Genomic DNA, 13,197 nt, shown 5'->3' on the forward strand with positions numbered 1-13,197 from the left:
ATGTTGTCGATCAAATACATTAAATTATTTAATAATACTCAATGGATAGAGTTACTGCATACAATTATTTTAGTAGATTTGATTATAAATGCTCAAGATTCTAGAGTCGGCAGAAACACTTCTTAAGTATCTCTGTCTTCACAGTGGCTGAAGATGTGGCTCAGTGACTGATGACTGATGCGTGATGCCGAGCATGAGGACCTGAATCAAGTTACTGAGCCCAGTAAAAAGTCAAGCAGGAATCTGTGTGCCCTCAAGCTGGGAAGGGGAGAGGCAGGTATTGCTGCTGCCGAGCGGAACAGCAAGACCAGCATCAGTGTGAGACATGGTCTCCAAAATAACATGGAGAGTGATATCAGGAGATGCTGGATATATTGACCTCTCAATTACACACACACACACACACACACACACACACACACACACACACAGAGAGAGAGAGAGAGAGAGAGAGGCAGAGTGAGAGGCAAAAATATGTGATCAGAATCATTATTCAACAACGAAAAAAAGGCAGTAACCCAAATACTATATAGGACTCCAACAGTGGAGATGACTCACATCATTGTCATGTAGTGTAATAGACTCACCAAACATGGTTCCAAAAACTGGAGACAAAGATTAAACTAAAACCTGAAGAAAAGAATGTCGTAAGTGGCTGTACAGAAAACAAACGAATAATTGTTTTGTAAATCAAAATCTGAGCTTTCTTCCCCCATAACCCACAACTCATTCAGCAAGTTCACAACCTCATCTTACAGTTATGATTTCCCTAACTTTCCAATGTAACTTACAAAGTGATATAAGGAGCAGGAACAAGAACCACAAAAAAAAAAAAAAAAAAACAGGGTCAAGGGCAAGCGACTGTTTCCCGAGTTCTCTCCAAACGAAGAAGCTGAAGAGTCAGCATTCTCTTTGTAAACAACTGTACTGGGCAAAGGGGATGGTCTAGCCAGTGACACCTTTGCTTTCCAATCCAAGGACCTTATTGGAGCTCCGGGACCAAAATAAAGAGTCCAGACATGGTAGTATGCTCTTGTAACGCTATCAAAGCAGAGTCAGAGGCAGCATGATCTCTGGGCATCACAGGCCAGCCAGTTCAGCAAACCTGAAAAGCTTCAGTCAAGGGAACAGCATTTCTCAAAGTAGGTGAGCAGCCTTACTAGAAAGACCCCTGAGGTAGTACTTGTCTCTCTAACTCACACACACACACACACACACACACACACACACACACACACAGAGCACAAAATGGAAGACAAATAACTAAGTCCAAGACAAAGTCAAAAGCGTCTTCTGTTTCTACTCCCAATTTGCTAATTTGCACATTTATGAAAACAACAGCCCAGCATTAGAGCAGGAAAGGAAAGCTCCAGGAAGGTAGGAATTCCCTGCACTCAAACCACAGGGCCCTTTTGGCCATTGACTTTGTTAATGACTGACATACACACAACTTGTTCATGATAAAGTCGATTCATATATAATAAGCGTGAGTTTCCATGATTTCCACATAAAGTAGGAAATGCTACTGATGAAGGAAAACAGATGTGTTTCTTTACTTTATGATGTCAATGGGTGAGAGAGAAAAGGGTGACATTCTGCTTCCCCTGATGCCTGTGGCCATCAATATTTTAGGAAAATCTGAAGGTCAGAGTCCAGATCATATCTAGGTGTGCATGTAAGTCAGAGTAACTGACCTGCTGCAGAGCATTAGTGGATATGTAACTGAGGTTGTACCTGTTCCCTGCTGGAAATCTATTTTCTGTGACAGATAAGATGATCATACATTTGGGATATAGCAGGATACTTGTCTATTATGAGTCATGAATGGAAGTCTTTCATCTCTGTCTAGAGGACAGAGTTACAACTGCTGCACAGCTGTTAAAACACTAAAATTTTCAAGGTGGAAAAAGGCAAGACAATAGGTTAAGATGGGACATGTGGTCTGTTCTGAAGATATCCTCTTACAGCAGAAATTCAGTGTTGTTTGATTGTTACTGTAGGAGAGGCTGAGACCAACCTGAGTACAAGAACAATGAAGATGTGCACAGAATAGGAGGCTGACGGGGTCCCTGGAAGATGTGCTCAGAATAGGAGGCTGACGGGGCCCCTGGAAGATGTGCTCAGAATAGGAGGAGGCTGATGGGGCCCCTGGAAGATGTGCTCAGAATAGGAGGAGGCTGATGGGGCCCCTGGAAGATGTGCTCAGAATAGGAGGCTGCTGGGGTCCCTGGAAGATGTGCTCAGAATAGGAGGCTGTCGGGGCCCCTGGAAGCAAATGCCCAGGATTTGCTTTAGACTAAGTAGTCTCTGGGCAGGCAGGTATCCCTGCATCAGGGTATGCTGTGAACATTTCACCCTTGAAATAAGTACAGATGGTGAACAGACTCTGGGAGAATAGATGCTTCCTAGCACATTTGGAGAAGTTTTCTTGAGGGTGGATTGCAAGGCATCATGTAGTTATTGTGAGAGATGTGCAGACATTGGTGTTCGCAATGTTCACTCCTGAGTTTGGCCTTCATCTGTAAAATTTTCGTAATAGAATTCTATTCTCATCATGAATGAATGAGGTGGAAACAGTCCTGAACTTTCAGTAAAGAGAGCGTTTAAATACTTTGTGGGAATTTCTGGGGAAAGCCATGCTTGGTAGTCATAAACTTATTGAATAAAGTCTCAACGCCTAGGTATAGTTTCCTGCCTAGGGTCTCTTGGTAATGAAGACACATGATGCTCATTACCTAAACTGCTTCAGCACTGCAGTTACATTACACCTGAATGAAATGTTTTGAAATAATTGCTGAAGAAACTCTATATTTTGTTTTGACTACATGAAAAATCAAGCTTGGAATCTTCTCAACATTTCCAGCATGGAATGACTTGCATGTTACTAAAAGGCAGTGGCGGACTGTTCCTGGATAACAAGCGAAAATTGTGATACCCAGTCACATATTACAGCCTTAGTAAGCCAGTCATGGTGTGTGCACTGTAGAAATAGTGGCATAAAAGTTATGGTTTCAACCAACAATTATCTGAATTAATTGTAGGATAAACTTGGAAGAAGTCCATGTGTTCTGTTCTAAATCATTAAAACAATATGTGACTGAGGAACTCACAGGCCACACGATGTACATTATAACCATATTTTTGTGAAATGATTGTTATTAGCTTGTCAAACTGCCTTCTAAGCATTTGTGTTTAGGCACAGAGACTAAAGCAGCTAATCCCTGTTTCTGGAGAAAAGCATTTACTCTTTGGTGGTTACCAACAGAGATTCATATTTGGGTAAACTGAGACTAGTTATCTGTTGTTGTGATAGGATGACTCAGAGCTCAGAAAAGAATTATAAGCATCTCTCTCCACTAGAGACACTCTGGGAATTCTGCAGAGGACATTAGAAGCAATTGAACTAAGAGAAAATTATTGGAAAATAAACATATTTTTTCCTGTCTGACTTTATTTCAAGTCATTAGAAACACAGATGATTTTGGAAATTTGAAAAATAAATTGAAGTCAAGGGATTGTATTTCCATAAATCAAACAATCCGTATGGAGGTTTGGATGGCAGTAAAAGTAAAGAGGGCTTTACTGATGCCTAAGGGGATAGAGTCATTGCACCTTCACCTGACCTATGGACTTGGCTTCCTTCTGCCCCAATAAGTGCTTGGCTTTGGGGATAGTCTGCTAGTATATATAGGAGGCAGACAGTTGACTGAAAACAGAACTCAGATGAGGAATCTTTCCTGAGTTGGAGACCACAGTGGTGAAACTCCTCAGAGATGCAGCTGTCTTTGACTCAAGCATGCTCCTGTAAGTAGCCCTTCATTAATTTTCTCAGTAATTGACTAGTGCATTGTTTTGATAACAAGCATTCTTTGCTGTGACTATTGTACCTTTTGTGGGAATCTGTCATTTGTTCATACCTCACCTGTAGATATAAGGCAACAGAGAGCTGAGAAATAGTTTCTAGTTGGTTGTCTCTCTATAAACTGAGATTGCAGTGGTTCTGAAGGGAATCCTCTTTGACTAGAGATACTTGGACATATCGAAGGATTTGTCCTGAGGCTTTAATTGACCCTAGAAGGAAAAGGACAGGTTTACTGGCATCTAAAGTGTACATGCAGTCGAACATCTTCCATTACACAGGCCACTTTTGAGAAAAATAAGTAATCTACGTCAAAACAAACACGCTGCTGAAATTGAGGAACTCTTCGTCACGGAGAACACATGATTCAATACTTCAATTACCTCAACACGGGGAGGAGTAAAAAAAGCTTTTAGGGTACCTGGGTCTTGGATATGATTTTGCTTACTTAGATCAACTTGAGTGGTCTTTTAGTTCTAAAGTCTTGTACAGACAATGAGGGCAGATTTGTGTCTTTATTTGTTTGGGGAAAGTCAAGTGACATAGAAAAAGGACAAATTTTTTGCTGGTTAAGCTGGTAAATCACATTAGTTCTGTACCTGATATTTGCATGGACAATGAATTAGTAACAGACCACAATGTGTGTCATGAAATACGAAAGGAGTGTATGCTACCAGGACAACAGAACATGGGAACAGAAAGCCTTGCACCCTCTGAGCCAGTATGCAAATGGGATCTAAAGGTTCACAAATTTTTGAAACACTTTGGGAGTCATCCACATATGTGTGAAGTCAGGCAACCCTCACTATATTGAAATGTAAGTAATTTCCAGGAAATTTAGAGCGAGAATACTTTATTCCTCACTGCAACGGTGCCAACTCTATCGTGCAGCCCAGGCCTCGGAAGGCACAGGGATTTCTCAGACAGGTTAGCTCTTGCAACCTTATTTAAACAGATCATCTCAGCGTGGATCTCTCTTCACAGCAGGGTCACTCCTGCTGCTGCTGGTGTCAAACATGCTCCTGTGGGAGAACGTGGTCACCTTACCACAGGTCCAGCTGTCCACTAAAGACCTGTATGATCGCTTGGTCGTTCAGTCTCATGACAGCCATGATCTCGCCTTGCAACTGTACAGTGAATTTGTAAGTACCCCACTCTGATTTCTTCTCAAACGAGGCCTCAGGGAACTCTACAGTTTAAATAAGAAAGTATATGGACCAAGTTACAAGCACAATATTTTTCTAGGTCATTGAAATACCACATACCAAAACACTCAAAGGGAAGAATTGAGGGTTCATGAAATCTAAAATATTTCTCAAGAATACAATAATTTCTCAGTATTTTTCTATAATCACTTTAAAACATCAGATTTTTAAATGTATATTTCAATATGTGTCAAAAATAATGACTATGTAAGAGCTCTAATTTACTCATCTTGAGCAGAGATGCCCAGTTTGGGGAGATATTCTTTATTTACTATTTTGTAAATACCTAGTATCCCCAAAGTGCATAGTAGTGGATTGTGTGGACATAACAAAACTATCATAATGTGAAGCTATGAAAATCATAAGAAACAAATATAATAGCTTCTTAGAAAGTCCCCAGTGATTCAAATCATTGTTTTCACAGATCCGGTGATGAGTTTATAAGAGAAGGGTGAAGTATATTTCTGTAATGCATATGCGGAATGTGATCAGGGTCATTCAATAAGGAGAAAATAAATAAATATATTTACTGAAAAACTCATAATCGAGAAGGCGTTTCTGCAGATCTGTATTAAATGTGAAATTCTGTGCTTTTCATTAGTGGGTCTTCTCCACTTCATCAACAAACTTTCACCATCTCAGCATTCATAGGATTTCATTAAACATTTACAAATTAGCTCATTGATAAGATTAAATAATATATATTCTCAATTATTAATATTGTAAGCAATTATATTCTTCAATTGATCAGCATATAAACATTGAGTATTTCTGAATCTTTTATTCATTAATTAATTGTTTTATAATAAATATGGCCAGAATTCACCATTAGTTTTGACACCATCCACATAATTGCATTCTAAATTTGTCATGAACTTGTTATGATCAAATGATGAAAACTTGGTGACAATTAAAGGAAAAGTTGCAACATTAGAATGCCATTCAAAGAAATAAGCCAGTTTGTGCCAAGAGGGAAACAAGAGCTTCATAAATCTGGGTGTACTTACACTGCCTCACGGCACTCTGCTTAAATTCTAGGGGTAACATATAATTCACATTTTAGTGTGTTAGCGATTTCTTTCTAAAATTTTTTAGGCAGGGAAAACAATAAGAAAATTGTAAGAATAGAAAGAAGTAGGGAGGGTAGAAGATTGGATTTTCTATATAAAGATAACATAGAAGAAGAAATTATTGTGGTTCCAAATAAATTACAATTTAGAAGTAGGTCTCATTTAAAAATTCCACATCTATTGATTTCATTAATGTGCTGGTCATAGATGTATTTCTTCATCGTTCTGAAACTCTAACAAATTTAATCACCTCATTATTTTCAGACACAAAAGTTTATGAAGATGAGTTGGTTACGGGAGAGGGAACCAGTCCCCTGCCACACAGCTTCTATCCCTACTCCAGACAGCCGCGAGCAAGTCCACAACACAACAGTAAGTTTCCTCCCTTATTTTTGCCAGAAGAACTGTAGTAGTGTGCCGGTCAGTTGGGCTGTAGGTTATCACAGGTGCTGCAACAGGTGTGAAAGACACAGATCTTTCATAATATGACCAGAATGAGCAACCGAAATTGTCACATTCTAGCACTGATAAATTTAAATCCAGTCAAGCACTAGCTCCCATCAGAGCATATTTATACACTGGTATTCCAGAGACCATTTTATTGCACCTCCCCTCATGTTCCCCTGGGACACTCCAAACTGAATTGGGCATTTGTGGGTAAATACACATTCGTGCACATGTATAAGAAATACAAATACAGTTGTATTTATGGCACATTACTAAATTTCCCTCCACATGAAGAATGTTACTTTGCTGATCAATACATAATTTCTTTCTGAGTTTCAAGACTTTCCTGATTCTTAGTCTGTTTCACCTCATATGTGTGCAGTCCTCCATTACTGTAATGCCTCCTCCTACGTGTTCACTGAAAATCAGCTGCATGGGAAGGTTCACTGCCTTCTGTACTACCTTCCAGGATGAGCTCAGTCATGAGTAAGTCTACATATCCTGGCAGCTCAGATGTGTAATTGTTATGTTCTCTCCTCTTTGACTCTATTCCTTAATCAATCTGAGTATGAATTCAAGATCATGTGTTTATTCACCTCACACATATAATTTGATCTCCACTGATATTTTTATTACTAACACTGATAAACTATACCGTAGGTATAGACATTAATAAAAGTATGATTAAAACACGCGAAGATACAGAAAGAAGTTGAAGCAGAGAGAGTAGCTCAGAGCTACATGCCCAGAATGTCAAAAGGCATTCTATTGGCACTTATGTATAAAATGCTAAGGTGAGCTGCTGCTAAGACTGGGCCTTGACCTTGAGATGACCTGGGTTTGGCATGGATGGTGGTCCCAGAGGAGATGCCACAACAAAGGCTTGAACATCTGGCTTGGGCATGGAGCTCAGCACTTGGAGATTATATGGGGTGGAGGTTGCCTTTGGCTCTGGCTGCACTCCATTTGGTGCCACCACTTTTCCTGGTGCCCAGCCCAGCTGGGGTTTCTGGTGTCCCCATGCCTGTTTCCACGTCTACCTCAGCAGATCAGTGCACAGGGAGAGAACATCACATTGGGCAGCTACCTCTGCCCTCAACACTTTCCTCCACCAACTGCCAAACTGCTGCTTCTGTTTCCCTAGGGCCTCATTTGTTCGGGATCATGACCTCCCCACTTCCTGACGTCTACAATGTAGAAAGGGGGCATCTCTTAGAAAAGGCAATAATACCTCCCCTTGGACCCCTCCACTGGGAGGAGCCCTCTAGGTTGGACTGTGTTTCCTCCAACTTTGGGCACAGCCATGAATCCTCAGGCCTCATTAACTCCCTCAGGCAGTGCAAGAGAGAGGGACGAGAGAGGCCATGGGGTTTTGTATCCAAACTTGGCATCTTGGACATAAAAACTATCTCATATTGAAAAATAAAAAAGCCACATAAATTATATAACACATGTTATTATTAGACATATAATGTGCCAGGCTCAAAAACTAAATAGACTGTCACCTTACATATCAGGTAAGAATATGGATCAGGACTTCATTCAACTCATGACCCAACACACAATCTTCACACCACAAGGCCCCATCAACCTAATTTACCATCAGCATGTGGCCTGTTCTTTCCCTTCATGTCCTTTACACATTCATCTACAGTACCAATATGATTCCTCTCTATGTTCTATTTTCACCACCACTATAGTTCCTAAGAGACACCACCACAGCCATTTTAACCAGGGATGATTTTCATGCATGTCTGGCAGTGAGCACATATTGGTCTTCAAAATCCATCCAGATGTGCACTGAATCTGCTGTTAAGAACAACACGGTGTCATTTTTCTACACGTGCACGTGTGAACAATTCAGCTACACTGATAGACGGAGGGGAAGGGAATATTGTCGACTGAGAGAAATTTGATTTGAAATACCTTAGTTTCTTCATTGCACCTTGAGCATTGTAGAATAGTATGAAAATCACAGGGAAGTGTGGGAGTGAGGAATTCATTCAGCATTATGAGAAAGATGTGTAGCTCTTACAGTGAACACGTTGGCTCTTTCATGGGCGACAGATACTGTGGACGGGTAAGAAGACCCAGCAAAGCCTTGGTTTCTCAGGTACAAAGAAAGAAGTCAAGTAAAAAAGTATCTACCAAGATGGAAAATGGGAGAATTTTGAGGGAAAACAAAATAGGATCTTCTTGACTTATCATTAGAAAATGATTGTGAGGATCATATTTATTGTAGCAAACTATAGATCAATGGCTGAATTTGACAGTTTTACAATGTGTATCACAAGGCAAAAGTATTTAAAATACTCACAGTAATAGTACATGGGTGTTGTAATGCACTGACTCTGTGCAGACACCGAATGACTGTACCCATGCTGCTTATTACCATTTTAATGCGATGATCACTCGTGATTGCTTAGACTGAAGACATTCTGAATGTGACCATCAGTACGTTACATGCCTGGAAAGATGCCTTGAAGAACCTAGTGCCTGCAATGGCTATTCTCAAGGGAGCCTCTGATGCAATGCTGTCAAGAGTCAAGGGAGTTCAAAGAAAAATTGAAATACTCCTCGAAGGAATGAAGGCAATTCTCAGAAAGGTAAAAAGCCCTTCCTGACATATCTTTCTTTATTCCCCCCATGAAAGACATGATTCTACAATGAGAAAAAACATTTGGAAGAGTGAAATTTAGGAATCCTAGTTATTCATAATTTTGTGAATAAAGGCTTCTTGCAAGGAGACCTTTTTCTAATGTTTTTTACTCAGAACCTAGGACAACAGGGACCTCAAGAGAAAAATGCTGCTCCTCCTAACCACTGGGTCATTCTTGGGAGGTTTGAACACACCCGGCTACCTCAGCAGGTCTTACGTCTGTCATCCCTGAACAACCGATGTCATTGCACAGTAAATCAAATCCTCATCATATCTAAGCATTCTGAGAACTATGAAAGTTAGATGAGGATGAAGAAACACTGGAAGAACCCATAGAACGTGAAGGGCATGTGGGGGACATATCGAGGATGTGCAATCCCTGCCATTCAAACAGTAGACACAAACTCTTCCATCACCCTGGATCAAGTCTATGTCATTGTTGAAACACCTACTTCTGTATTCAGTATCGGTTCATCCTGTGAGAACATACCTCCTCTGAGAGAGAATAGAGAGAGCCTTTCAGATTTAGTTTTAGATGACTCATACCATCAAAACTTCTTGGATTTGATAAATGAAAATACATTCATGTGCCCTGAGTATTTATTCTTCAATTTTGCCCCAAACTTCACACTGCATTTAGAAGGAACACAGACTAGGGTTTGCTGATGGCTCAGTCTACAAGTGACTTCTTTCCAAACATTGGGATCTGCCAGTGATTCTTGGAAAAAGAGAGGAGGTGAATTGAGTTTGTGACTGTAGCACTAGCATGACAGAGAGGCTACTATCCAGTGAGTTTTTTGGAAAAACATTAGAACTTGTCTATAAAGTATGGTAGAAATCACCAGAGGGCCTTTTCACCTTACCCACTGCCCATCAAGTGCATATACATTCACACCCACACAATGGCTCATATATGTACATGTATTTATACATGAACATATGTGCATGAAGAAGCACTAACAAGCAACTCAAACTAACAAGATAACCGATCCCTTTGGTTTTCCTGGCTAGGAGTACCCTGGCACTGAAGAAGGCGCCTATCCTGCTTGGACCGGACAGGCAGACTTGAAGTCGCCCAACGAGGACACTCGCCACTTTGCTCTTTTCAACGTGATTCGCTGCCTGAGCAGGGACACGCACAGGGCTGACAACTACCTCAAGGTCCTGAGGTGCCGCGAGATCTTTAACAACAAGTGCTGAGTGCTCACCCGTGTTGTCTGCTGCAGAGTGCTCTTTGGGGTTCCAGACCTGCCAGAATACTTTCATCTTTACCTTTTGGATGCATGTATTGGTAAAATAAATAAATAAATAAATAAATAAATAAATAAATAAATAATACAAACTTATTTTTCTGAAGTGACTAATTCAACGTGAAAGTTTGCAAATTAATTTTGTCCATTTAATGCAAGGTTGACGCAATGTACTGCGATGTTCCTATAAAAATGATCACAAATAAGCGAGGTCTTATTTGCACATAAAATACTTGTCAAGCTTAGTTTAGAATCAGAGCCATTTACATGTGTGAAGGTATGAAAATCAAAGCAAGATATTACAAATAAATCAACAGATCCATGCTACAGCTAACAAGGAATTCTGGGCATCAAACAAATTAGTCTCTGTGCCCATTTTTCTCACCTAATGATAGTGTCCCACGAAATTCTCACCTTCTTGCTCTCTGGTTTTCAGGGTCTTTTGCTCAGGGCGCTATCCAGCAAACCACATAATATTTTTACCTGAATTTTTCATTTTATATTTTGTGGGGGAGAGAAACTTACAAAGAAAGAACGCCTGGCACCCCGCACCCAGCTCTGCGAGGCCTGGCCTGCTATTCCAGATCATTTCCTCAACCACCCACAGTCTCCGTTAACTTTCGCCCACGCATCTTGAGCCCACAGGCTCTGTCCAGTGGGTGAGACCCCGGGCCATCTTTTCCTCCACCCCACCGCCCTGTGCGTTCCCTGTCTCCGTCCCAAGATGGCTCCCAGAAGCCCTCCGTCCATGGCTAACTCTCAGCAGTCCCCAGCAGGTCCCTCCCCTTGGAGTAAACAGGCCCCTGGGACAGATGGACACTATAAATACTTTATTACTACACTGTCCAGAGGACCATATATTTGTCAGTTTTATAAATCTGTTAGGGTACCATTAAGAAGTTTATATATATATATATATATATACTTGACACGTGATCTCCGTGCTCCAGTTATAAACCTCACACAGCAGGGAAGGCAGATCTCATCTGGTTTCACGAGGTTTCCTTTTCTCCATATGTGTGTCTGAGCCCATCTACAAATTCAGAAAATTAACTCAAAAGAAAGTGCTGCTATAGGCATGATCACAGCTTTCTATTGCTGAAAAACTCAAAATAAGCTTCCCCTAAGACCCACTGCTTCTGACACGTGCTGCGGTGCCGTCTACAACCCCGTGATGCTGTCTCAAGGAGGCATCCCCGTCCAAACTCCCCGCCCCTCCGTGTCCTGCCTTATTCTCTGCTCCTAGTGCCGTAACCCAAAGTCACACTGAGAAAGAAAAGTAGCTCAAAAATGCTGAAACAATGATCTTTGGAATGAGGACGGTCCAGCAGCGCAGTGGCCATGGCACTGGATCATGGCTGTGACCTCCCAGGGGTCTCTACAAATTCACTTTCCTTCCTGTTCCTAGAAATCTAGAATGAATCAGAAACTCGAATTCATTTTCAGTCATTCACCAGAGGAGGCAGCATTTTCTTCACCTCCTCTGAAACCAAGGGGTTTTTGACAATGATCTTACACTGACAGACCTCTCCACCTGCCCAACATGTGATAGCACCTCTCCCCTCCCAAGTAAATAAGACTCTGTTAGCTTTATCTGGAGCAAAGTGATGAGGAGAGGAAGCTCAGCTCATTGAGCACTTCTCAGGAATCAGATCGTCAGTGGGCTAAACTCAGTGGATGCTTAGAAGGCAGGTGCACTGCCATGTTGTCTTCTAGCACTTAGTGTAGCTTTGTCATGTATTTATAGACCCGACAGTCTACGTCCTCATAGAAGGGAATGAAGGTCGGGGAATAAAAAGGAGGTGAGGCTCAAGGTAGGAAGAGAGAATAGGAGAAAGGAGAGAAGACTGTGAACTTGTAGCCTAACCGCAGCCTTTCCGTGTGCGTCTTTACTGCGCATGTTTTCATTGTTATATATGTGTGTTCAGTTTCTGTGTGTTTTTGAATGTATTTGTTTTCACATGTATGTATGTTCATATGTGTGTGACCATGTTTGCCTGAGTCAGTGTCCTTTTCCATGCATGTGCATATTTGCACACATGGATATGGAGGTGATGTTGGTGTCTGGTGTCTTTCTCAATCGCTCTTCACCTGATGCTATGACAGGAGCTCTGAACCAAGAGCTCATGTTTAGTGAGGTTGCTTTGTGAGAGACTTCCAGGAATGTCTTTCCATGCATGTTCCGGCTCTGGGGCTGCAGATGTCCGCTGCCTTCTCACCTAGTCTCTTCATGTGGATTCCGGTTCCCAACAGATACTCCTTGAGTGGCAAGTGCCTTACTGTCTAAACCATTACCACAGATTATAATTTTAGGAACTTAAAAGTAATGTTGATCTCATGTCCTTCATCCACCTTCTTTGTGTTTCCTGAAATGTTCATTCACATTACTCCTAGTCTTTGATGTTACTATGGCAACTCAATACATAGGGAAAATCGACTTATTACTAGGATGTCAGAATACAAGAGACTTTACTAAATTTTGAAAACAAAAAGAAAAGCCTGCCTTACACAGATAGAAATTCAGTGCCATAAACCAGTTTCATCACTCATCACTAGACCTGTTTTCTTAATTCTGCAACCTTCTCTGTGACTGCCAAACCTCTAACACAACAAAATACTTGACCCCAAACCAGTCAGTGAAGAGGCTCTTTCCTCAGGAATCCATGTCAGCTCTTCTCATTGTTCAATCTTTTTCTTTCCAAAGGCA

General features: G+C 41.1%; 1 protein-coding gene across 1 annotated transcript; it reads left to right on the plus strand.

Moving 5' to 3' along the window:
- Nucleotides 1-3,737: 3,737 nt before the first annotated feature.
- Nucleotides 3,738-10,452, plus strand: LOC103751156 (prolactin-3B1-like). The gene is made up of 5 exons (XM_008854520.2): nucleotides 3,738-3,804; nucleotides 4,844-5,001; nucleotides 6,399-6,506; nucleotides 9,008-9,187; nucleotides 10,252-10,452. The coding sequence occupies exons 1-5, from the start codon at nucleotides 3,774-3,776 to the stop codon at nucleotides 10,438-10,440; spliced, it is 666 nt and encodes a 221-aa protein (XP_008852742.1). The 5' UTR covers nucleotides 3,738-3,773; the 3' UTR covers nucleotides 10,441-10,452.
- The last annotated feature ends 2,745 nt before the right edge of the window (nucleotides 10,453-13,197 follow it).

Source organism: Nannospalax galili, unplaced genomic scaffold (assembly GCF_000622305.1).
Source record: "Nannospalax galili isolate Female #2095 unplaced genomic scaffold, S.galili_v1.0 scaffold9807, whole genome shotgun sequence".
In the NCBI taxonomy this organism is placed as follows: domain Eukaryota; kingdom Metazoa; phylum Chordata; class Mammalia; order Rodentia; family Spalacidae; genus Nannospalax; species Nannospalax galili.